This window comes from Seriola aureovittata, chromosome 7, assembly GCF_021018895.1.
Source record: "Seriola aureovittata isolate HTS-2021-v1 ecotype China chromosome 7, ASM2101889v1, whole genome shotgun sequence".
NCBI classification, from domain to species: Eukaryota; Metazoa; Chordata; class Actinopteri; order Carangiformes; family Carangidae; genus Seriola; species Seriola aureovittata.
In genome coordinates, this window is record NC_079370.1 from 2,957,256 (window position 1) to 2,984,575 (window position 27,320).

Consider the following 27,320-nt stretch of genomic DNA (forward strand, 5'->3'; position numbering starts at 1 on the left):
ATGACTTCATGGAAGTTTAAGGTATTCCATATAGTTTGTTCAATGTTATCTGACTCTCTAGATATGAATGAAAGGCAGAATTATGTTTTTAGAGTTGTTCACGCCTGAGTGGCTTCTATTTGGTCACGTTGCCATTTGAAGTGTATTTGCAGTGTATTTGCATGTAACTTTTATGGTTATGGTTTTATGGTTTTATGGACTATTGGCCCCCGGGCACATTATCAAATCTGGCCCTTTTTGAAAAAAGTTTGGACACCCCTGCTTTAAATCAACTGATAGTGTGCTTTAGTCATGTATTCCCATATCCCTGAACAAAATTAAAGTTATCCTTACTGCAAAACAATTGCTGCACAATGAACCTGGGGTTTTGAGGGGGAAACCTGGGAACCGAAGGACCCAGGGAACCAATTTGTGACTGAAAATATTCCACATCAAATGCAGAAATTACTCCTGTTTTTGGGTTATTTATTCAATTTATTTTTATAACCCACTTAAAGATTCACATCTTTAGTCGGAACCATTGGGCTTGGGCCTACGTTTTGCAGGGTTTTATCATGTGCGCCTCTGATTTTTTGTTGCTATTAATTTGTCAGTTTATTGTTTAGTGCGCAGTGCAGACTCCAAAACAAAGTATGTATATTTTAATAACAACATTGCCAGGTTTTTCTGTCCGCATCTGAGTTTGAGTCTCATGTCTTTCAGTGCGAAAGAGCAGCTCAGTACCAACAACTTTTGAGGCTGTAAAAACAGCATCATTTTCTCCAACTACTTTTTCTCTCAGGCTGTGGTCTTAAACTGGTGCAGAAAAGGTCAATATGTATTTGATCACAGCCTGATATAACTGAAAATCTCCTCTCTTGATAATTTAAACATATAAGTTTGTCTCATGAAGTCAACCTCAGAGCAGAGGAGATGTTGTAAACCTGCTCCACCTCCTGGCCTTGGAGGTACAAGCTTTTTCATGCCAGGAAGAGCCTGGTATCGGCTCACGAACAGGCTTTTATTTCTTGCAAAAATTAAATCTGTTCGTAGCCGAACAGGCACGAAAACCAAACATCACCAACTAACGAAGCTGCACAGTGTCACCACAGGATGGCGCCATCTTGACCCACCCACACAGACATACACAGTAAATGTAATGTTGTTGTAACATGTTGAGTAAATTAAAGGAATATGATTATCTTTTCAGGTTATGTAACTTTAGGTAAATGTAAATTGCAATTATGTAAACGTGGACTTTCATTGTCTGTTTTTCTTTCTATAGGGTTGTTTGTACTTCCTGGACAGTTTAATAAACACAGAGATAAAGCTGTAAAATAAGAGAATAATAATATTACTGATACACTGCCAACTGATTCATAAAAGGCATGATGACCTGGTTTGATAAGATAAAGTGTGTCAGTGACTGTGATACGTTCAGAATAAAAGGATTAAAATAAAAAGATAATGCCACTAGCAAAGTTCAATGTTAACAGGTTTTCCATTTGGTTTGTTAGCCTGCTCATTTCAAATATTCTCAGGTCTTCAAAAGCTAAAAGGACAAACTTTATATGTTTTTCAGTCTCAAAAAGAACAAGAGCATATATGTAACTGTTTTTCTTTAGATTGTGAAAAATATTTATTAAAGCTTTCACTGAAACTATGTTGGCATGTTACTAATTACATTTACTCAGGTACTGTCCTTAGTGCAATTTTGAGTTACTTTACTTGAGTATTTCTATTTAATGCCACATGATACTGTAATTCCACTCTACTACATTTCGGAAGGATTTATTTCGTTTTACTCCACTGCAGTTATTTGACAGCTGTAGTTACTTTACAAAGTAAGATTTTAAAAACTAAACAACATGCATATGTGAATAAATAACCAAACATGCCAATCAGAGTTTCTCTTTCTATTTATTGTTATTTGGTTCTTTTTTGTTTATTTTGCTTTTTTAGGAGAATACTATGAAAAATATGTAGTATGTATGTAGCAAACTCAATAACAATGAATCTTAGGTTAGTGTAAGCTATCAGTAAAGGTTAGCCAATAATACATTAGGCTATTTTTTCTGCAGAACGAATTCTTTTACTTTGCTACTTCAAGTCAATACTTTTGTAGGCTATTTTTACTTAGCTAAGATTTTAAATGAGGGACGTTTACTCTTATTTTTACTCTGTTATACAGTTACTTTTAAAGCACTTAATGTTTTTTCAATCACTGCTAATGATAGCAACAGGCAGAGGAAAAAAACGTAATCATCTGTTTACAGCCAAGCAAACAAACAACAAAATAGCAGCACATAAAAACTATTGATAAATAACTCAAGAGTAGATCAATAGAAAAGGAGTTGTCATAGGAGTCAGCAAATATTTTAAGTGAGACTTTACATGTTATATTTTTAACACTTTCGAAAAAGACAAGAATGTGTTGTGTAAAAGCATAAAACGGTTATATTTAACATACTTTAGTAGTGTTAATTTACAGCAGCCTACATTCCCCATAATCCCTTTGATATGGAGACTCGCGAGACTTGAAAAGTGTCAACGCGTCTGCGGCTGCGCAATATCATTCGAAAACTTGCACGGTGAGCGACGCCGCGGAGGAGAAAGACAACGCAGTGAACAAAACACACAATGGCGACGGCGGCGACAACGGCAGGCGGAACGGGCTCAGGCGGACCGGCCACCGGCCAGGTCGGTGGCGGAACCGCAGTGGGACGTAAAAAGGACGGTGGCCCATCCACGAAATTCTGGGAAAGTTCAGAGACGATATCCCAACTGGAGACGGTGCGGCTCTGGATTGGAAAGCACTACAAGAAGGTAAGCTAGCTGCCCCGCTCCTCCATTGATTTCTATGAAGGCCTGAGTCCCGCTGGCACAATGGGGCGCTGATGTCCTCGTTAGCTTCAGCCACACGAAACTAATTGTGGTGAAGATTAATCTATGTGTGCAAACGTTTACTTTGGTTATGAGTAACAGCTTGTACACGTTTAGTAAAAACGTGTAAAACACTCCACGAGGTAGACAGACTGTAATTTTACTTGAGCCGAGCTGTTTATCGCTTAGCTAGCTCGCTGTTAGCCAGCTAACCATCCGCTCAGTAACGTTACTAATAACACAATCACAGGGAAATGATTACAGAAAAGCTGCAGATGGACGTTGCAGCTACAGCAGCTGTTGTACTCAAATTCGCAGTATTTCTCAGTTCATGAGTACTGCAAAAGACCGAGTAGCTAACCAAATGTTAGTCACGGGACACCATGCATTCAAACAACTTGCAGTGTTAGCTAGATAAGACTTAGCATGCCTTTTTATTCCCGCTCAAATGATCTTCTTGCCAGAAAATAATAATCAGATCACTGTGTGCATTTCTGCAATCGTTATTCTGTGTTAAAGAAGAAGCAGTGTTGAGTTTTGTCAACACGGTAGCATATCAGACTGTGTGCAGACTGCACTCGCCCACTTAGTTAGCCAAACAAAGAGTGGTCCCCCGGTCGCTTCATGCTTTCATTCAAGCCCGCTGACACGCCTGAGTGGGTTAAATCGAAGAAAACAGAAAGCAGTCGGTTTAAATTAAGTTACATGGGGGATTGTAGATGCAGTTCTGGAGACGACGCTACGTTTTTAACATAGTAGCATTTGTGGAATAAACATGTCAGCTTTGCTAACCCACATGCTTGGCTTGAGTTTGTTTATATCCAATCACTGTACCTAGTACAGTTAAGTTGGGCGTGTTTTAAGGCAAGACGCGCGTCTCCTTGACACTGTATCTTGTTATAACAAGACATGACTCCTATGTTGTGTCTTTCTGTGCAGCACTCTCGCTTTTTGTCATAAGAGGAGTGAATATTTACTCAAGGCCAGGAACAGTGTTAATGTTTGCATGAGATTTGGAAAATTGAAGGACCCTTAACCGCTAGAATCTACCCTGCCATAGTGTCCTTAAGCAACATCCAGTATCCCTTTCAGCTCCTTGTGTGACCTTATGACCTTTCCATGGTTGCAAATGTAAACACACACTTTAACGGCCATTTCAAATTAAATGCACCTTTACCAAATAATGGCAACATTACATAATAATCATGCATCCTCAGTCAGAAAGTTATGTCAAGTGAAGTAAATTGTTTTGAAAAGGTGATTAATTCATAGGTGAATTTAAGTAATTGATAAATTATTTGGAAATGTGAATAACTGTTACCTACATTTAGAACTCCAATGATAAATTGTCTGATTAGTGGGTGGATGAAAAATAAATTGGGAACAATGTTGATAAGGGTATTATTGCATTTTTCAGCAAAATTGTCAAATATTTCGTGTTTGTAGCTTGTTAAATGTTGGGAATTAATGCTTTTCATTTATAGTAAACTATCTTTGGAGATATCAGTCAAAGACATTTGAAGATGTCACCTTGATCTGTTTGAATTTTTAATTGGCATTTTTAATATTTTCTGACATTTTACAGACAAAACAATAAATGCATAAAGAAATCATCAGCAGCTTAATCTAATGAAAATAATTGTTAGCTGCAAGCCTATTTGTAGTCCCTGTTGAAGGTGGCTTTCCCCTCTTCATTGCTGACATTAAAGTTGTGATACTGTGTTGTTTGTGATCTGTTGTGCAGTTCCAGATGTGTGTGTGTGTGTGTTTATCGTTTTCACTAGTGTAAGTTAATGAATGCTTTTGTCTCGGTCTGGTTCCAGTATGTCCAGAATGACTCCCCCTCCAGTAAATCCTTGGCGGGTCTGGTTGTCCAGCTGCTGCAGTTCCAGGAGGACGCATTTGGACGCAGGGTTAACAATCCTGCTCTTACCAAGCTACCTGTAAGCACAACACACAAACATATCATATCATGTTTGCATTAAAACCACATTCATTAAGTGACGTTTGTGGCTAATGACATTCTCACTTGTGATATCGACAAAACCCATAGCTAGTAAACCCTAAATGCATGTCATATCCTGTTTCTTTCTCTTCTTTATCAGGCCAAATGTTTCCTGGATTTCAAGGCAGGAGGTGCTCTCTGTCATATCTTGGGGTCGGTCTACAAGTTTAAGAGCGAGCAGGGCTGGTGAGTTGACTTGTGGTTAACCTCCACTGATACAACTGCTTTTGACCCCAACGTGCAACCTCACATGCTTCCTGCTGCATTGTTTTCACTCATACAAATCTTACAATAATATCTGCTTCCTTGGAAGTCCTTAATTTATGCATATTCTTGAGGATTTAGTAATAGTGAATGGCTTTGTATCTTTGGATGCTGATTGGTGGGGTTAAAGTGATGTAACCCTGTAAGGACTTGGTACCCCAAATTCCTTTTTATTTACCCTGAATTGAACATTCAAACAGCTTTTGGCAGGTACTGATTATAGAAATTAGACTTGCAGTTTGATTTGGGTGCTGGAATAATGCAACAGTATCACATTGTTTCTTTCACTGTTTTCTGTCCACCGCTCCCAGGCGTCGATTTGACCTACAGAATCCCTCCCGGATGGACAGGAACGTGGAAATGTTCTTAAATGTAGAGAAGAACTTGGTCCAGGTATGACCCATACTGTCATCACACAAGCTGTTGACTAGTAAACAGAGCAGTGTAGATGTTTGCTTTAGTCTCTAGATGTTTCTCTTTATATTTATTTGGACAAATTTTATTGTTCTGATTATAATACGCTTGTAGAAAGACCTCAATAAAATGTTCAAAATTATCTGTATTCTTTCAACTAGGCTTCATTTGATACTGTTATTAAAGGCAGAAAATTACAGTTTGAGCTAACCAACATAAATCTGATGTTTTGAAGTCTTTTTGATCTGATCTGCATTATGTACCAGTGGTGTAATTATATTAAAATACTGTTTCTGATTCTGTTGTAACGTTCCTGTCCCTCCAGAATAACTGCTTGACTCGACCCACTGTCTTCCTGTCATCGGATATCGAGCAGAAACAGGCCAGTAAGCTCAAAGACATCATCAAAAGGCACCAGGTGAGCTCCAACATGATACAGCAAACTATCCAATGAAGAGATTTCTCAGTCAAGTAGAGAGGAGATGTTTCTAATGGCAAACTCTGTTGTATCTCTCTCTTTAGTTGTTTGTTATTATTTTTTCCCCTCTGTCCCCCGCAGGGTTCCATCACTGATGACAAGTCAAAGGCCACCCACCACATTTACCCTTCACCATCCCAACAAGAGGAAGGTAGGGTCGTGTTATCTGTAATTTATAAGTCAAGTCTCCTCTCATCACATAATATTTAGTGAAAAGTTCCTTTCCATCATTTTTTTAATGTAATACTCAGTGTTTCTTAAAGCCTGTTGGTTAGCGTGTGTGTGTGCATATGTCAGCATTGGTTTGTGTGTGTTGCAGAGGAGTGGCTTCGTCCTGTTATGAGGAAAGATAAGCAAGTGCTGGTGCACTGGGGTCTCTACCCAGACAGGTGAGCCTTTTATCTGCTTTTTCCTTAGCTTTTACCTGGATTTCTCCCAGTGTTTTCTAACAGTCTTTGTATATATTACTTGCTTTTGCAACACAGAATTTTATTAACACATTTTTATCATATTTTATGTTTGTAAAATCATTTCTATGAAATCGTCAATTTTAATATTAAGAAGTAATTGATATTTAAGCTGAAATAATAATATCCTTTCCTACCAAATAACAAGAACCCTCTCAGGTGAGGGGTAATCGAGACAAACTGTTTAAATCAGGTTCAGTGGCCGTTTGCAATCTGGGGCTCCTTGAGATGATTTAGCTAGGTTTATACCGCGTGTTATTTCATTGATATATCGATCACTGAGTGGCTGTATTTCGTTCCGTCAGCTATGATACCTGGGTATCAGTCAGCGAGGTGGACGGTGATGTGGAGGATCCTCCAAGCACTGACAGACCCTGGAAGGTGAGCACAAGCAGAGCTGAACTGAAGCTTTAAAATGGTATTTAGCATTGAAAATGAATACATTAGCAGTTAGTGTCAAGTCAAGCCATCCATTTTTTTTATTTACATTTTTTAGTGGCTTTTAGCTCTAAACAGACACACAGGATATGGTAGTTATGGCTGTTGCAGTGTTGTACATAGTCTTGTTATAGCAGAGGTTTACCACCTCCACTGACTCAGTAAATTATAATTCATAAAGTGTGTACATTTTTATTATCAGGGAAAGAGTGCAGACGTGCATTTTTGTATAGCAAATTCAATGCATTTATTGAGCATGGCTGTTGTTTATGCTGTCATATACAAACAAAACTGATCAGAAGAAGGTAAAAGAAAAGTAAAATGACTTTTAATATTTTGTGTTATCGTCACAAAAATACTTCACTACTCCTCCTCAGGTTTTTATCTTTCAACAGTGAATCAGTTCCACTGGGAAATGATGAAGAAGAATCAGGGCAGCAGTGTAAAGGGATGATTAGATTCCTGTGGGATAAACTGCGAATGATAAACAAGCCTCACACTGAGACTCAATCGTCGTGAACAACCTCTGTGTCATTCCCTCTCCCCATCAGGTCCACGCCAAGTGGGTTTTAGACACAGATGCCTTCAATGAGTGGATGAATGAAGAAGACTACGAGGTAGACGAGAACAAGAAGCCTGTCAGCTTCCGCCAGAGGATCTTCCCCAAGGAGGAGGAGGTTGGTATTGTGTTGTGTGAGTGTGAGTGTGTGTGTTTGTTTGTTTGACAGCATTTCTAAAGTTGTTCTTTTCTTGTCTTGAGAAGATTTCAGCCCCAGACAATTCAGGGTCTGAAAGTAGACTTGTCAGCACTAGTGCGTCAGTACAATTTGAAACCAGACTCAAAAAACATTTCCCGATTGAGTCCCAACGCTAAACTTGTTATAACAGCTCATGGACCCAGTGTTGTATGGAAAGTTGTGGATGGAAATTCTTTGAGTGACCAAATGAGTGTGAATGCGTGAGTATGAGTGTATTTGCTGCAGATTTGTGCTTTGTTGCATGTGACTATGCCCTCTAGTCTGGACTGGGCTTGTTGTTGTTGTCGTCGTCCTCCTCCTCCTTCGTCTCCGTCTTGCCTCTATCTGTTTGTTGCCCATCCTTTCCAAGCCTTTCCTCTCTCTTTGTCTCCTTCTAATGTATTTCAGGGTTTCTGTCCATGTTTGGAAAATAATTTACCAGGATTTAAAAAATGAGATAGTGTGTTAGTAGCTTACAGGAGATTTATTAGCCACAGGTTACTTCACGTGGCCATTTGAAGAATTCATTGAGAGCGAAGACATTTTGTTTTATTTTGGAAAATTAAACCATTTTGTCTTGATAAATTTTCTGATACCTCATGAACTGCCCACATGGTTTCTGCTAACAATAAGCCAACTGGGCATGCAGATGTTTCATTGCTCCCACTTAATTTAATACTATCAAAATAGGCAGCAAATCAGAAACCTGCTTGATTCACAGGTGATTTGTTACTTTCTTCTGGTGCACAGCAGCCTAAGAAATGAATGAACAACCAGAAACTATAGTAACTAAACTAATATTACAAAAGTTTGTCTGCTAAAGAAAATTTAAATATTTCACCACAATGCACAAACCCAGAAGTGAAGGTTTGTGTGAAAGAGGACAGTATACAGGAACCCTGATCGTCTCCTCCACCGCCACGGCATCCCCCCCTCCCTGCCGTCGTTCTCCCAGCGCTTCCCCTCCTTGTGTGTGCAACCGTTCCATCCTCTCATTCTGCGGCTCTTTCTCTCATCCTCCATCCCTCGCTCCATGCGCTGCACGGGGTTTGTCTGATCAGTCTTCCCGTACACCCGATCGCAAGGAGCGCAAGGCCAACTCCGCTGGAAAGAAGAGGAGGCGCTCGCCCTCGCCGCCCAGCACTCCCGTCGAGTCCCGCAAGAAGGGAGGAAAGAAGGGGTAAGGAGGCCATTTCTTTTTATTGCAAGGGGCAGAGCAAAGACTTTAAGTTGGAAAATGAAAGAAAGATTAAATAAATGCTACAAATTTGTGTAAGTGAGCTTGGAGATTTCCAAACTAATCTTTAAATGATAAGGCTGATGTTACTCTATAGTTTTCTTTTTGTCAACAAATCTTATTTGGCAAAGAAATAAGTGTGTTAGTCCATCTATTACTAATTTCTCACTTCCTTGTCCTGTCTGTGGCACTCAGTCCCAAGCTTATTGGCTCCTAATGAAGACTTTAATCATAAAGAGTATATAGCTTTATTTTTAAAAGAGGCTCAGCAGTTTCCTAAAACATCCGGGGTAGGAAACGTTACACATGCTGGACTATTTTTCAGTTGCACATTCGTAGACATTTGGTGCTATAGTATTTCCAGCAGAAGGATGGCGGATACGGGCTGTGGGGGGACGTGACTTATAACTTAGTTCACTCTTTGGTGTCAGGAACCCTGGGCCTCACTGGAAGCGACGGGGCCACAGAGGCGAAGAGGAGGACACAGAGGAGGACATGACCAAGGACATGGACGACTCATCAGCTGGTGCCAGCATGGAGGAGGGAAGCATGTCCAAGAACGGTATGTGCTGAGTGTGGAACTCGTACTTCGATTTAATACATGATCAGAATGAATGAGCATGTTGAGGCAGAAGTTTAGATGAAAATGTCAGTCAAGAGCTTTGCTATTAACCGTATTGTTCTGGTCTGAAAGTCTTCAGGCAAACTTGATTGAAACATTGCATCAGTACATTCCCACCGTCTTTGCTTTTAAAGTGAAGTGAGCTACCATGTAGGATTTGTAGCTGGATTGTGTTCCCCATAAATGTAAGATTACCTGTTCCACTTGAGCTTGTTGTGTTTCTGTTTTGGCAGAAAATCTTCTTTAGTGTGTCACTGTTGAAACTCAAGGCAGAAAAACCAAACCAGACCAAAATATTACCAGATACATTAGTGGACGCTGATCATCGTCGCTTGGCAAGATCTGAAATACATTTTTTTTTTTAAATCGTACATTCGACCTTTATTTATACTTTAGAAGACATTTTTAGGATCCAAGTTTTCACTTCTGAAATTCAAAGCTTGCAAACATTAGTGAAGGAATGTAAAGCTCACAAATGACTCTGGGTTTGATTCGTTCATCTGATCGTTTTCTTTCACGTAGCCGTGTGCCAGTTCAGTACAGCTTGTATGGTGATAGGTGGAACCTCATAATGTAATTCTCAGATAATCGTCAATATGCAGCGAGTTCGTCATCAGGCAAAAAAACTAAGACATTAAAATTGTGAGTCAGTTTCCATCTCAAGTTGCACATCAAAGAATGAAAAATACTTTTCTTCATCCTCTTCATTTACCAACGTGTGAGAATACAGTTCTGTTTCATGAATCCTATCCTATTTTTCCATCCAAGTGTGGATATTGATCGGTCAGCTTTGGTGTTTAATCATCTGCATTAATTTGAGATGTTTTCATTGAGTGCTGTGTCGCTAATCTGTAACAGATCATTTAATAATCTTTAAGTCTGAGGTCTGTGGTGGCTTCTCTCTGATTCCCTGTGTGGTTATTGTGCACTGGGTAATAAGAATGATAAGAAAAAATCTCAAGACACGCACACACCGTGTTCCAGTAACAAAAGTAGGAAATCAGCCTGAGGATGTGTTTTTAAACAACCAGATATGAATTGAGCCTGATCTGTATTCTCCCTCCTCCCTGTAAAACCAAACACACAATCCTTACCAAAGATGCTGTCTGTAGACCAAGTCCCATCTGCGATGTCCCACTTTTACAAAAATCTCCTCCCTTTTCATTCCAACAGACACACTCACTCGCTCTCACTCAATCTATTTTAGTGTCCTCTTTTGCAAAGAGGTGCTGGTTAATGCCTCCAAGCCCCACGGCTGAATTTAACCCTCTTTGAATTTTCATTCTTTTTACCCCTAAGTATCTTTTTCTCTTCTCCTCCACACACAGCAAGTTCAAAGAAAGACAGTGAAAATACTCCAGTGAAAGGAGGGAATGTGGCCGACTTGGGTATGTATCTGTGACAGAGTTTATCTGTGTAGTTTAGTTGTGTATGAATTACATCATTTCAAATAAAATCAGCCGTATTGCAGTGTGATGCATTTCAATTGAAATCTGTTTTTACTCCCTCCAGATGACATGGAGGATGACTCTGTGCTGTCTGGTGGAAAGGTAAGACGACTGATGACTCAGACCAAATACTGTAGGGGTGTGTGAATGAGAGGGAGGGGGAAAAAGATTTTGAATATAATCATCGTTCAGTCTATGACATTGGTCAAATAGATACTCACAAGTTATGAGAGCCCAGTGTGATGCTGTCAATCAAAAGATCCAAAGGTTGGTGCAACCATTTCTCAGGTCTAGAATATAAACACGATCTATTGTATACTATTACATAGGAGCGATGTCTTTTGGGAGAAACTATATTCAAGTCACCTGACACTTTCCAATTAACTAAACAAGGTAAAACCGGCAAATGTTAGAAATGACTAAGCATGAGAAAAAAGAAAATTATTTTTTTTTTGGGCTAATTGTTCTTCTGAAATCTCCCCTGGTTTGTTCATTCTCTCTCTCACTCACACACACACACACACACAAACAAACAAACAAACAAACAAACACACACACACACACATATCTTGGAAAAGTGGCAAAAATGGACCAGGGGAACAGTTCTTTAGAAATTCTAGAAAAAGTGTTTGAAAATTAAGTTTTTTTTTTTTTAATATGGTTGATTTTTACTTTCTCTGGCTGATTTTAAAAAAAGGTGGAAAGGAATTTTGCCTTTGGGTAATATTAATGTAGTGAAGGAAGTGGACTCTTGTTCCTAAATTACATACTGCCCCAAGACCATCTGAGTTTCCTTCCAGGCTGAGTCTTTCTTGATGCAGAGAAGCTTTAAAGAACTTGGAAAAGAAATCAAAGCACCTTCACATGTATTTCCATTTAACAGAGCCATGAAACTTTAAAGTTCATAATTAACTACCTTTTAATGTCTCTCAATCGTGCTCACACAGCAGCACTCTTAATCACGCCGACCTGTCTGACTCTGTCTCTTTCTGCAGGACGATGAGGAGCAAGGCAAAGCTGAAATCAACCGGCTGATGGACGCTAGTGAGGACAACGTGACCGAGCAGACTCACCACATCATCATCCCCAGCTACGCCGCCTGGTTCGACTACAACTGGTTAGAGCTAGGAAAAATTTTGCTTTTTGTTTTCTCTTGTGAGATAGTAATGAGAATGTTAGGCCTCTGGCACAAATACCATGTGCTACAATGGAGACAACAAGAGGCGTTGTTAATCCCTAATTAAAGAGGAATGTTAGTGTGGTATTTTTACTTTCATTTAAAATCATTTCCTACCTACCTGATTTCCATTTGAATTTTCTGTCCTTTCTTGGCAGCATCCATGAGATAGAGAGAAGAGCCTTGCCTGAGTTCTTCAATGGAAAGAACAAGTCCAAAACTCCAGAGATGTGAGTTTTTATATTTATATATATATATATACGGTATATATACACAAACACACACAGATAGAAATTAGATTAAACCACCAGACACGTTTCACATAATATGTGAAACATGTCTGGTGTAATTTATTTACATTATGTAATTTTTGTATGACGCGTTGCTGCAGAACCGAAGTGATATCTTTGCCTGTCGTGCTTATCTCTTTGTGGTTCTTCTCGACCTCTCAACAGATACCTGGCCTACCGCAACTTCATGATCGACACGTACCGGCTAAACCCTCAGGAGTATCTCACCTCCACCTCCTGCCGCAGGAACCTGACTGGGGATGTCTGCGCCATCATGAGGTGAGACGGGTCCCATGAGCATTTGCAGTCTCAGGCTTGGATGGGTCTGTGATCTGTCACTTTCTATCCTCAGAACGGCCTGGCACGGTGAAATGGAATAGATAAATACTGCAGAAAATGCTCAAAAGAAAGTAAAACCATATTAACTGCCGTTGCCGTCTGTCTCTAGGGTTCATGCGTTCTTGGAGCAGTGGGGTCTGGTGAACTACCAGGTCGACTCCGAGAGTCGCCCGCTGCCCATGGGCCCCCCACCTACACCCCACTTCACGGTGCTGGCTGACACACCTTCCGGCCTCATGCCCTTGAACCACCGACCCCCGCCGGTAAGGATAACTTGAATAACTTGAACCTGATTGAGTGAGGAAAACGGTCCCACGTAGATTTTGAAAACTTTAGTCGTTTATAAAACAATAAGACAAGATTTTACAGCTGAGCAATATAAATGTGTATAACCTGGTTCAACCCAGCGCATTATCTTCATTCTCAAAAAAATAGGAAACACAACATCTTTACATACAGTGAACAATGCAGTGTGAACAGTATTGATTCATGCGCTGTGTTTCCTCCCTCTAGATTCCTCCTCCACAGCAAATGCCCAACTTTGCAGGCAAAGACAAAGACAAAGCCATCGACCTGCAAAACTTTGGCCTTCGCACCGACCTCTACAAGAAAACCCTAAAGGTCAGCAGCGCACGACCCACTCAACATCCTGAATATGTTTTCAACAGTTAATATTGTGCGATCCTCGGGTCAGATGATTTCTTAGTATTTCTCAGGAGGTAATAATGGAAAAATGGCAAAACAAAAGTAGTAACATGTAAAATATCCTTAGAAAAGCTGAATTTGAACATTTTTACCTTTTTTCGGGGCAAAAATTGACCCTCTTTCCTATTCCACATGCGATACAGTTAATAAACTTTCTTTTTGCCTCATTACCAATGTTTATGTGATAATTTGGTTTTGGTTCCCTACAGGGTAAACCAGTCACCTCCACCAGGGAATGGACCGAGCAGGAGACTCTACTGCTGCTAGAGGTGAGTCCCACAGGACAAAAGAGAAGGAACCTGTTGAAAAAGTGTCTTCCTCCATCTCTCTTTATCTCCCCATCCTCTGCCTGTCACCTTGTTTCCTCTTTCCTTTCCTTGCTGTCTTTGCCCTCTCTCATCCCCACTTGTCCCCCTCATTCCTCCTGTATGTCCATCTTGTGTCCTCCCTCCTGGTTTTTTATAAATCTTTCCTTCCTTTCTGAAAGCTGACTTACTTTCTCTCCCACTTTTGAATGACTTCCCTTCCACAGTATTGTAACCTTCCTCCTCTCTCACTCCATCTTACAACCCTTCAGTCTGTACCTCTGTCCTCCGGCTCCTCAGCTGCTTTTCCGATCGTTAGACTTGTGCACTCACACCCTTCTCCTTCTTCCAGGCCCTGGAGATGTACAAAGACGACTGGAACAAAGTGTCGGAGCATGTCGGTTCACGCACCCAGGACGAGTGTATCCTGCACTTCCTGCGGCTGCCCATCGAGGATCCGTACCTGGAGAACAATGAGGCCTCTCTGGGCCCTCTGGCCTACCAGCCCATACCCTTCAGCCAGTCTGGAAACCCCGTCATGAGCACAGTAGCCTTCCTGGCCTCTGTGGTCGACCCCAGGGTGGCGTCTGCTGCTGCCAAGGCAGCTCTAGGTGAGAACCGAGGGGAGGAAGCTGAAACTGCAGCTTCACATCTTTGAAATCGGTTAATGAATTCTGCGAATAGATTTTTCCTATGATAATATGATAATTTTTACAATAAATATCCTTTATTACATTTATTTTTAGATGTAAATATTTTTATTTGGTGATCACAAATATGACTGTACCTGTAATATATATATATTTTTTAATCCTACAAGTGAATTCAGTATAACTTTATCTCTGCAAGTGCAATTGCATGCAGTAATTTGTCACTCAGATCAACAGATAGAGACACGATAGATGGGAGATAAATGAAAAAAACATTGTTGTCACTCAACTAAAAACCATTAAAGGCTATAAGTGTAAAAACTATAAACTACTTGAGGAAATGGTCATGAGAAAAAATGATTCAGTAATGCACCCATTCTAGTATTGTCCAGTTTGTCTGTTATGACATATTTTAGTTGTTTTGAGTTGTAAATGTATACATCTCTGTCTACAGAGGAGTTTTCCCGTGTGCGTGAGGAGGTGCCGGCTGAGCTGGTGGAGGCTCATGTGAAGAAGGTGCAGGAGGCGGCTCGGAGCACAGGGAAGGTGGACCCCGCCTTCGGCCTGGAGAGCAGTGGCATCGCTGGCACCGCCCCCGAGGAGCCGGAAAAGACTGGTGAGTGAGCGTGACGAGGCGTAGACAGGAGCTGAAGTCACTGGTTAAGATCTTCCGACCAGCCTGGAAAAACCAATAGCCAATAAAAGAAAGTGTTAAATTGTGTTAAACTTAAAAAATAATGTTTTCTAGGAAGTGTAGTTGTAGGCTTAGAACTTGTAATGCAAGTTATGTAATGCAGCCACCGGAGGGCAGCACATGGTAGCAGTAGCACCAGCAAGCTTTTGGGCAGAGAGAGGCAACATTGATGGCAGATTATTGGTGTGTGTGTTTGTGTGCGTGTGTGTGTGTATATGTGTGGAGACCACGGGAGGTATAGACAGTGTCATCACCTCCTTTTATTTTCCTCTAATTATCACCTGAATATGAGTCAGTGGTGATCAATCTGTCTTGACATTTGAAGACAACACGTAGTTTTTGACCAGCAGGGGGGTGAGCAGTACAGAAATATTGGTGTGTGTGTGACTGTGTGTGTGAGAGAGCATACTGCCGTGGTAACCAGTGGATTAAAACATCGGTGGCAGATGGGGCAGGAGAGCGAGAGGAGGGAGAGCAGAAAACTGGGTCATCGCACTCTACCATGTGCTCATGTGTCTCTCTCTATTTCGCTCTGTGCTTTCTCGAAATATTTCTCTGTCTCTGTGTTTCTTTGACTTCTTCCTCTCCCACACACACACACACACACACACACACACACACACACACATAATAGCAATCGTTTATTATACCTGAATGAATGCCCTCTAGAGCCAATGTTGCAATCGATAAGCTTTAATGCTCCCAGTGCCTCGCCCGGGCCGAAGTACTCACACAATCAATATTCAAACCTTTAACACACGCTCAAGTGCACTCATGACATGGTTTAACACTCAACCATACACATGTATTCAGCTGGTCATGTGCGTGTGTGTGTGGTCATTTCGTGAGTGTGTGCAAATCTTGTGCACACTTCACACCCATCCCTGTGGGCCTGTTCACTTAAAATGCTTTTGACCTTAATTTCCTCTCTGGACGTACTTCCCTCAAACGCTTGTGTTTGATAGTGTTTCACTCAGAGAATCAACAAATGCATTTTATTTATTTATTTATGTATATTTTATGCATTTATATCAAACAGGGCGACATGTCTCTGTTATGGATGTGTCACAAGTGTATTGAATTTGTTGCGTAATCTGTGTGATTATACATTCATGTACGCAATCTCACCTTGTCTCTTGCTGTTCTTGTGATTTTGACAGCATAAAGAATTAATGAGGGAGAATTGGTTGCAATGAAAAATTAGGCTACAACACATAAATCTGAGATCATCTTAATTACTTTATTTCTATGTCCTGAAGCTAATTCTTCGTCACACTGTCACTTGCAGAAACCACAGAGCCAGAAAAGATGGACACTGACACAGACTCCCAGCAGGCCGATAAGGTAAGACTCTTCTATGTTCCCATGTGTCCTGCAGGACGTGGACATCCTGTTTTAATTTGGGAATGAATGGTATAATATATTTTAAAAAATTATTAAAAAAAACCTCTGCAAATGAAAAGTACAAGACTGGGAATAAATTATATTTCTCTCTTTGTCAACAACAAATTGCATGTAGAGACTTATGTCTACATAAGTCCGCCAAAAAAACACTTTACGACTTTCCTACCTTGTCTGTGGCACTCAGCCCCAAGCCCAGGGATTCCTACTTAAGACACAAGTCTTTTACAACAGGTCACAAATACATTAAATTTAAAAGTTCCTCAAACAACTGTCAGTTTTAGCAAACCTTACTCAAACAGGAGTAACACTGTACAGTTGTCGGGCGCTATTTTCAGTGGCGGATTAATACACAACTGTGTATGTGGGACTGAGTCAAAACAAACTGCTGTATGTGTGTTCATGGTAATGAAGGAACATGTCTCCTAGCTCAACAGTGTGGCTCACAGATGTCCAGTGACTGTTCATATAGAGCAGGTCTAGACTGTAGACTGTATTTACAGAGAGCCACCATGAGCAAGCGCCGAGCACAAGGTGTGTTTTTTACAGTGGAGCTCTAAGGCGCAGAGGAGCCGGGCTGAACAGACAATATGTCTTTTCACGGGATTTGCTTACAAATATGAAAAATACAGATTATTTATTATTTATTGTTTTATTATAAACTGAATATGGAAGTATGGGTTCGAACTGAAGCATTAAATGTCACATGAAAACCTGAATGCAGCTAAAAAAAAAAAAAAAGTGTGAAGATTTGATCCCTCAAAATATCAAGACTAAGTCTCATGAGTAATTGTTTTGACAATATTAGGAAAATAATCTCACTTAAAATATAATTGTGAAATAACTTTAGAAATGTCTGTGAAGTTATTTGTTCCTATTCTGTGAAACAACCAAATCTCTGAGTGGACCAACAGTTAGAAACATTTATTTTAGTTTATTAAATATTAAGTTTGGCAGCTTGTTGTAGTTAAAAAAAAGAAAAATAAAAAATACAAATTTTTCGAACCATTTCATTAATATTGACTTCAGTATTTTTTCAACACTCGTTTTCTCTCCCACTTAGTGTTTAGTTAATTTTTCCACTCGTCTACATTTGGTCCTTGTCTCGTGGTTTGGAAAGGCCCGGCGGGAGAATTTAATGGCACTTTGAAGCGTTCACATTGTCCCCACTCGGCTGGGCCGGCTCAGTGGTTAATGGCTTCCTCATTAGCATCCATTAACCAATGTCAGACACTTTGTCCAAATCACAGTGATTGTCCCCAAAAGTTAAGTAGGGTCATGATAGGATCTATTCCACGTGCCCTGAGCCATCACAGCATTTAACCGCTGAGCAGCCGCTTTTACCTGTTTGTTTTGCAGTTGTTTGTTTGTCACTTGTCAAATTTTTCCCACCTTTTTTATTTTCTTAGTTATGTTTTACAAAGGCTACAACCTGTTCTTTTATTTTCCTCTTTAAGCATTTTGCAACACTCAATCGTACGTCCAATCTAAAGTCAGATCTCATGCAGACTTGTAACATAGGGCTTTGTCTTTACTTCTGGTGACATTGTCCATTAATTGTTGTTTGCCTGTGTCTTAATCCTTCAGGCGGAGTTGAAGGACGAGGCAGAGAAGCCCAGTGAGTCTGCAGAAAAGAGTGACAAGACCGAGGCAACAGAAAAGGTGAAGAAGGAGGGAGCGGAGACATCGGAGCGTGAGGAGGAGACGGAGGAAGCAGCGGAGGCAAAGACGTCTCCAGCAGGTAACACAGAGTCATGACGAGATCTAAGAAAATGTCTCACACACTTCAAGTTCCTCAGCTTGAAACGAAAACATTTCATTAGTAATTAGCTCCAAATTAAATCTTTTAACTATTATTTTTATTGTTGCGTAACCTGCCAGTTATTTGCTTGATTATTCAGTTATTTCTTTGGTCCAAAAAATGTCAGGAAGTTGTCAAAATCACAATTTCCTTAAGTCAAGATGATGTCATCAAATTGTTTATCTCCGATCAACAAACAACAACCCAAAGAGATTCAGTTTACCTCAAAATTTGACAAAGATATTCAGGAAACTCTCTACAGTCCTTAAATCTCTGTCTCTGTCACTATCAGACAAGGAGAAGGAGGAAGCGATGGAGACATCATCCTCAGAGCAGGAGAAGGATAAGGAGGAGAAGGCAGCTACAGAGGAGGGCGAGGACAAGAGGAAGAAGCTGGAGCATGACATTGGAGAGGGAAATATCGCCACGGCAGCCGCAGCTGCTCTGGCATCTGCTGCCACAAAAGCCAAGGTGAGACTGCAGCAGAGCTGACTGGAAAATCAGACTTGCTGAAGTGTGTGTTTGCTGGGGTTCAAAGTTCACTCAGGTTGGTATTTAGAATATTTTCCCACAGTGTTGTTGTACTAAAACTCTCACTCTCTGTCTCCCTGTTTCTTTCTTTTCAGCATCTGGCAGCCGTGGAGGAGAGGAAGATCAAGTCGCTGGTCGCTCTGCTGGTGGAGACCCAGATGAAGAAGCTGGAGATCAAGCTGAGGCACTTCGAGGAGCTCGAAACCATCATGGACCGAGAGAAAGAGGCCGTAAGTCAAAGAGACGCGGTGATCTCTGAATGTCGAACTTGAGATTAAGAGTAGATGTTTTCAGCCAGCAATAGCCCTGGACAGCTAGGAAAGATGGCACTGTATTAATTATTGCACGCACTCAGTAAGGGCTCTCAGCTGTGGTTATTAATAATGAAGGTGGTGTGTTAACTTCAGCTCATCCTGCAGTTTGAAATCACACCCACACTCTAAAGTGTAAAAATATATGAAAGTCTGAACGTAACACATTCCCAACCAACACAGATTCAGTGTCATTCTGATGGTCAAATATGATGTTATTATTGTTATTATGAAACACTCACGACGGTGTCCTATATTCTATATCCTCACTGTCTGTCAATGATCATTTTAGGAGCACATTTATCAAAATAAAGATGGCGGTTGGAAATCACAATGCAGTTACAGATTGAGGAAGATGCTGTAAATTGTGCTTCCTCTCAACAACAGAACAATATGGATGAAAAGGAAAGTAGTGAATTAAAGTACAGGTTTTTGGAGTCAGCAGGACTCTGCCACACAGTCCTACTTCTGTGGTGGTTAAATTGGAGTAAGTGGTCAGTAAATATTTGGAATTCATTGGCCAGTGTTGGCCAGTGAACAAGTTGTTTCCCACTTGATCCAAACGCTCCACAGAGACTGAAGAGGAGACACAGAATTACTTCTTTATGAGGGGACTGAATTGCAAATAAAACATTTTCCAGAGCATAGCGGTTGTAGGCAAGTGAAACTGTTACCTGCCTCCACAGGGCAAATGAAAAGCCCTCAGCTGTGTGTGTGCGTGTCCTGCCCCTGGACAATCCCCGGAGACGCGACTGAGAGTGTAAAACTGTGTTTTCGCAGTGGAGGCATCGGGAGCGTAGCCCAGTTTCACAGCTGTAAATAGTGCATGAAAAGGACTCTGGTTTACATAAGCTTTCTGAAGACTGGAGAGAAACCAAACCTCTGCTGCTGCCATAGGCTGTAAAACACAGAAAACAAAACCAAAGCTCCACACAGAACAACAAAGAGACACAAGACAGTTTTACACAGGCTGTACATGCTCTCTCTTCTGCAGACATGCATGCAGCCACTGAAGTGTACAAACCTGCTGCGCTCTCGTCCTCCTGAAGAATATTGTCATAGAGCTCTGAAAGAAACGTGAACACCTTTTCGTCTTGTAAGATTCGAGAGCTCCACCTCTCAACCTTCTGCTGCCGCCCTAATACAAGACAATGGAAACTGTTGGCAGTGAGGTCTGTGGATTAGACAGGCAGTCAAATTATCGTACAGTTGAATCAACAACTCTCTAAATCAGCTTCAGTAAAAACTGACATTATAACCTTTATGATGGTAGGATTTATTGCAGGACTTTTGTTTTGGACTGCATTAGTTTTAACTAGGTGTTGCTAATCAACTGCCAACTGAGTGTAAATTATTCAGTCTCACAGGGTCTTGTTGAGTGCTGCAGCTGAAGGGAACACCAGAGCTTCTCATTTAAAATACAACACGCATACATGTTTTTATTGCGCATAAAAAAAATTGACATTAAATGTTCATCGTTGCAAATAAATCAAACCACACATCCCCATTTGAAACAATTTTGTGTCGTATTATATCTTGTAAGAATCGCTGTTTAAAGAGCCAAAGAAAAATAAGTGTTAATATAATCATAGAAGATAAATGGGATGAGGAAAACTTTATTAAACATCCCCCATGTTCTTTAATACTAACTTTCAAAGGATGAAATGGGGTTGGTTTAAATTTCAGTTTGGCGTCCGACCGTACTTGATTAACCACTGTTCAGGCGCTCATCCACCAGTCGATGATGATTTCCTGCCAGTTGTTCTTGGTGTTTATCATCATCCCTCCGTCTCTCTGCAGTTGGAGCTTCAGCGGCAGCAGCTGCTCACCGAGCGTCAGGCGTTCCACATGGAGCAGCTCAAATACGCCGAGATGAAGGCGAGGCAGCAGATGGAGCAGCAGGCTGCTGCCGCTGCCGCCGCCGCCGCTGCTGCGGCTGCCCAGGCCCAAGGACAGGGACAGGCCCCTGGATCTGGACCCCACTCTGGGCCCCCTCAACCAGGCATGCACCCAGGAGGACCCCCACCCCACCACGGAGGACCAACCCCACACCACGGAGCACCTCCTCCCCACCACGGAGGGCCACCACCCGGCGCTGCCATGCACCCCGGCTACCCCCCAATGGGTCACCACCCCATGGCGCCTCACCACCCAGGACAGACAGGTGAGAGATGAACACAGAGAAAGTGTGGAGGGAGGGATGAAGCAAAGAGATGGAAGACCAGCCATCTATTAAAACAAATAAAGTTATATGTGAAAAATTATGGACATATAAATACACTTAAATATAAGTACTGGGTGATAATTTGTTCATTCATTTCCAACTTAATTGCACTTGAACTTATAAATTGGTTGAGTTCTAATTTTATTTGTGTAAAGAAAGGTTAACGCCACAGTTAGAAACATCCCTCTAGTTTGAAATAAGTCTCCTTGCTATTGTTGAAACTCTGCCACTTCCCCATTAAAATGATTCAGACTGAACAGCTCCAGCTCATCCTCTCCGCCAAACAAATCTCCACACGTCTGATTTGTTCCTTCTGTAATTTCTGCTCTGCAGGACCGATGGGACCCAGCCAGCCGATTCCTGGACGTATGATGCCCGGCCCGCCCTCTGCCGGCCCCCCTCCTGGCGGCATGCCTCCCATGATGCCCCCACGCCACCCCGGAGCTCCCAACGGCATGTGTGAGTACAGTCCACCTTCTGCCACCATGTCTCATCGTGTTTGAGCTGTGTTTGTCTCTGTGTTTAAGCTCGTGGTGATCTGTTTTTGGTGTCTTTTAAACCATTTTAATTCACCAAAACTTAAATTTAAACTGTGGGGATGTTTCTAGAATCCAGTGTTTACACCACAAACAACCTGAGAGGAAAAAAAAAAAGAAAAGAAAAGGTTTCTGGGAATCCAAATATTACATTGACCCAGGAGCTGACAGCTGGTATTTACTTTGAATGTCAGCTGCAGCTAAATGTTTGGGCCATTGCTGCTTATTAGCATCACATCACACACCAGGCATGTAGATCGCTTTGATTTCTCCAGTGTTGTCGAGTCTGCAGCCAAACAATAACTAAAATCAGATCAGACAGCCGCATAAACACATTGTTTTCAATATAATAAAGATTTGCCAACATCTTCTTCTATAAATTGTCTTTTGGCAGATGAACCTATTTGACATCAAAGCTTTCCAGTTTTATATTATTGGATTAACATTAGTAGAGGTTTTCCAGCACTTTTATGTTGATATTTTGACAGCGAGGCAGACGGATTAGAGAACATTGAATGGGTGTTAGTTGCTCTCTATTTGTCTTCAGCAATGAGATTACAAATATTGAATAAGGGCTTTCTCTCTCTATAACATCTACTCCGTGTCTTTGAACTTGACTCGTGAGTGTATTTGAGAAAAATAGTGACCTCCGAGCTGGATCCGGTCCCAGAACAAAAATATTTGGCCCCAGTTTTATGGCTGAAGTTGAAGCTTCACTTTCATAGTACAGATTATTACATTTTAATATTCCAACAGGTAATACTAGATGTTGAAATGCAAAGATTACATGAGTCTGAAAACGTAAACATTATTTATTGTAGCAGAAACTCTTTGCCTTCTTTGCTGTCTTGTTAAACATTTCATGACCCTTTATGTTTGCCTGGCTGCCCTTTGGGACGGCCCCAGGGTGGGACGCACCGTCAAGTCTCCACAGAGTCACCTTTACTCCATCACCTGCTTCTATCTCGCTCTAAAACCAGCATCTCTCTCTCTCTCTCTCTCTCTCTTCAGACCCTGGTCCAGCACCTGCACAGCCTGAGGCCATGCCTGTAGCTCCTGTGGGTCCTGCAGCGCCCCCGAGTGGACGAGTGGCTGACAACTAAGACCTACACACACACACACACACTCGCGCAGACACACACACACACACAAACAAACACAAACAAAAGCGCGCACACACACACAAAACTAACTCTGTCTTTGAATCTCGGCCCCCTCTTTGATGGCCTTTGCTACTGGCTCGATATTTTGTCCTCAACAGTCAAAACGACCATAAACTTCATCACAGGACACACACACAAACACACACTCGCACACACTCAGGGTTCAGTGGCAAGGGTAACCCAATTTTTCACACACACACATCCAGACTTCCTCTCAGGGCACAGCGGCAAGGGTCGTGTAGTAATAAACACTGTTTTCTGCTCTGTTGGGCCACATGGAGGCTGGAGAGAATGAGACTGTACAGAAAACAAAACAAAGAGACAGAACAGATAGAAAAAACCTCAGTCTGTCTCAACCTTTTCTCTTTCTAATGCTGTTTTAAATGACACTGTAACCCCCACCCGTCTCTCTTAAACACACACACACACACACACACACACACACACACACACCTCTTCTTGTCTGGTACCTCTTTCTCCAAGCCAAACACTAGGGGGAGCTAGTGAGACCAGACGGCCAGTTAGATGTGCAGGGGGGTGTGTGTGTGCGTGTGTGTGCGTGTGTGTGTGCGCTCTGAGCAACCTGAGCTGTAACACACAAACGCAGCTGATTCAGAAAATAATATAAATAAAACACACACACACACACACACACACACACACAGAAGGGGGGGGGACTTAGCCTGCCCTCGCTCTTGTCTTGTGGAGTATCTACCTCTCGTTCCTCTCTAAACGATACACTGTAGTTCTTTGCGTGTGTGTGTGTGTGTCTTTGTCTGTGAATGTGTGTGTGCTGAAGATAGAGGTGTGTTTGATGGTGGTTGACTCGTCCGCCTCCTCTGACCACGTTTTGTATCTCATGTAAGTTATTAATGATTAAGTTGAGGTACAGAAATGTGATGATCTTGAAGATCAAAAAAAAAAAAAAAAGTTACAAATTGGACAAACAAGCGAAACTCGACACGTTGATGTCGGTTGAGGACTTTTCTGGCTTGTGGATAGAAAAAATGAGAACTAAAAGTCGTTTTCTAATATAATTCATCTCTGTCTCAACTGCTTCAGCCGAACAAAGATGGCATCTGCAAAAACTGCTACTTACTCAACTGGCTGCCATCTTTGATTTAAAGGACGAGGGTTCACGTTGTGAAATGGGTTTAAATAGTTTGACTGTTTGATTGTCTGAAGACGATCTTCCAAAGTGCATCAGGTTTTGTCTAATTGTTGACAGAAACTGGCTTTTTTTTTTTTGTCTTAATGAATTCAAAGCATAAGCCTGGCTTTATTCTATATTTTTAAATCTTTAGAAACGGCTCATAAATGTAATTTCATCGTTTAAAAAAAAGCTAAATCATTTCCTGAAGTCAGCTGAGAACTGAACTTTTGGCAAACATCATTCAGTCGGTAAGAAATGGTGCATGTTGTTGGGACTATTTTCAGACGAGGATTAATATACGTCTTGTGCTCCAGTGAGTATTTCTGACAGCAGGATCGACTGGAGCTTTAATACGTTAAAAGCATTAATGCAGAAGTCTCAGATCTGATGACATGAGCGTTCACGGGTCTCGGTTAAAGCGTCAGAGGAAGGTCAGACAGATAAACACACCATCATTCACACCTTCTGTCACACTGACCACAACACTGTAACACACACACACACACACACACACAGAGAAACGTAAGCTAAGCTGAGGCTCACACTGGAGGCTGCGTGCACACACCGACTTGGCCAGACCCTGCCACAAAGCACTGGACAACCACACACACACACACACACTCACATTTAAACACACACATACATATAATCTCCTGCTGACCTTCACACAGCCTTTACAGAGAGGGAGACGCTGTGATGCGGCTCGACTGAAACATCGGAACACGAACGACGCTCTTCCTCAGCGCGGTGGGCTTGTAGATGTTTTTAGGTGCTGATACTGTAGCGAATAAACCCCCCCCCACCCCACCCCACCCCTACGCCTCTGCTCAAATTTCTCCTAACGCCTAGTGCTGCCTACCTCGCTAACCCCACCTCACACACGCCTCTCCACGCACTGACGTCTTTTGCTTTTTAGCCACGTAAAACTTAGCAATATCCTCATTCCTGTGTATCAACCTGTTTGTGGTCTGTACACTGAAAAATACTGGGCTACCAACGAGAAGCAATTATGATTTCACAGTTTAGTCCTTCGTCCTGTGATGTTGAAGTAAATAAAAACGTACGCAAACAAGGGAAACAACCACTGAGCTGAAATTAGTAAATCGATTTAGAAAGTTAATCTGGAACTATTTTAGTAATTATGACTTTTAGTCGTTTCTTGGGGGAAAGATGCCGATCAGTCTCTGGTTCTAACGTCTCAAATGTGAATGTTTGCTGGTTTTCTTTGTCTTATGAAATAGCGAAGTCAATGTCTTGTGTGTTTCGGACTGTTGGTCTGACAAAACGAGATATTTGAAGATGTCATCTTGGGCTGTAACAGCCACTTTTCACCGTTTCAAGATATTCCATGATTGATCAAGAAAGATTCATGTATAATGAAACAATCGTTGGTTGGTCGTCGTCAGCCTAAGAATTGTTTAGCCAATTAAATGTCGTCTCGTCTTAATTTCCAGGAATCCAAAGTAACGTCTTGAAAACTTTAATTTTGTTCAACAAACGGTTTTAAAACAAAGAGAAGCAGCAAATCCTGAGATTCAAAGATGGAACCAGCAGATATTTGGGATTTTTACCTGGTAAATAATTGATCATTTAGATTTTCTGTCGACTAATCGATTAATGAGCTTGACGGTTCATTCTTGACCCCCGAAAAAACAGTCGAGGCTTAATAATCTCGCCTCAGGGTCCATTTAGTAGCTGTTCTGGAGCTTTTGATCAAGTGACACAGTCTTTCTTAGCAGATGCAGCTCCAGATAAAACTGCTGAGGAAGACTGAGCGATGCAGTCGAAAGCTCCAGAACAGCCACTAAAGGACCCGGTGACATGATTGTTTTGCCAACTAAGCGGTTAATGTTTTCAGCTCTACATAAATATATATATTAAAAACACAAACATTGCTTTTTATATTTGTAACTCAGTTCCCTCCAACATGTGACTTGAATTAGCTTCATACATTTACCGTTGATTTAGTTTAAGATGCACGTTGACGCCAAATAGAGAAACTATTCTGACAATAAAAAGATTATTTCTTCTTGATACTAAAGTAACATCGTCTTGCACCTTTTCCACAGTCGACACACAGTTTAATAAAAACCGCAAATGAGGTTGTTTTGATGTGAAGTCTGAACCCAAACCACTCCTGCCTCCGCACCCTTCGCTAGCACTGTTAGTATCTCTGCTACCTCTTCCTCGTTCATCCGCTAGCTACCTCTTCTTCTAGAAATCTTCCTCTCGCTATCTGCTACCTCTCTGCGCACCCCTTCGCTACCTCTCGTTCCTTTCTTTTCGTCTCCTCTTTTCTTTTCTTTTTTTTTTTCCTTCCCGCCCACATGACTGCTGCGTCACCGACTGTCGCCCCTCATCTCTCCGTCTGTCAGAAGAAAGAAAAACACACCAACACACGTACGGTCGTTGACTCTCACTCTCATTCACCGCGCCCTCCTGTCCCACATGCAACATCTTACCAGGCTTTGTTATGTAATATCACTTAAATATGACGGGAATCCCCTTACATATATATCTTTAATCGATACTTTTTTGTGTTCATGGTAATGTATTTTTAAGAAGAAGTTTTGTGTAGATGGAAGTTATGTTATTTGGAAGTTTGTAGCATTTGTTTTTCCTTTTTTTTTTTCTTTTTTTTTTTTTTTTTTATTTTGTATGGGGTCTGTTGGTACTTGGACCTAGACACTGTCGAATAAACTGTGTTTTGTATGAGCCTGATGTCTCGGTTTTTTTGGATAGGCACATTTTCCTCCCCACTTCTTTTATGAACCTGAATCTCGGCACGTTCACGTTTCTCCGTGAGAGAAACCAGCGCAGCGGAGAACCTGTTATACTGGCCTCTGGTTTCCCTCCGTTTCTTTTTACTGTTTTTGCTTCACTCTCACAAACAGCCGTGTGATATGGTCGACAATAATCTCACAGTTTTTTATTTTTTCATGTTGATACTTATTGATAAACACATTTATTAGCATTAGTGTGGAAGCAAAAGCATTTAACGGGTTTGTTTGACCTCAGCGATACACACACTGTGTTTAGGTGAGAAATATAAATAAACATGAGATACC

The 27,320-nt window shown here is 41.3% G+C and overlaps 1 protein-coding gene across 2 annotated transcripts; it reads left to right on the top strand.

The window, feature by feature from the left end:
- Positions 1–2,581: 2,581 nt before the first annotated feature.
- Positions 2,582–26,968, top strand: smarcc1a (SWI/SNF related, matrix associated, actin dependent regulator of chromatin, subfamily c, member 1a). 2 transcript variants are annotated; one of them, XM_056380814.1, is made up of 28 exons: positions 2,582–2,805; positions 4,686–4,805; positions 4,968–5,053; positions 5,443–5,524; positions 5,871–5,963; positions 6,105–6,174; positions 6,343–6,412; positions 6,796–6,871; positions 7,480–7,605; positions 8,727–8,845; positions 9,334–9,464; positions 10,853–10,912; positions 11,037–11,074; positions 11,968–12,089; positions 12,308–12,379; positions 12,605–12,718; positions 12,888–13,041; positions 13,292–13,399; positions 13,693–13,752; positions 14,141–14,399; positions 14,893–15,054; positions 16,421–16,476; positions 18,121–18,274; positions 18,627–18,805; positions 18,961–19,095; positions 20,977–21,340; positions 21,734–21,859; positions 22,948–26,968. In XM_056380814.1, the coding sequence occupies exons 1-28, from the start codon at positions 2,620–2,622 to the stop codon at positions 23,037–23,039; spliced, it is 3,414 nt and encodes a 1,137-aa protein (XP_056236789.1). In that variant the 5' UTR covers positions 2,582–2,619; the 3' UTR covers positions 23,040–26,968. The 2 variants fall into 2 exon arrangements, with proteins under 2 accessions (XP_056236789.1, XP_056236790.1); XM_056380815.1 differs by having other exon boundaries at positions 8,751–8,845.
- The last annotated feature ends 352 nt before the right edge of the window (positions 26,969–27,320 follow it).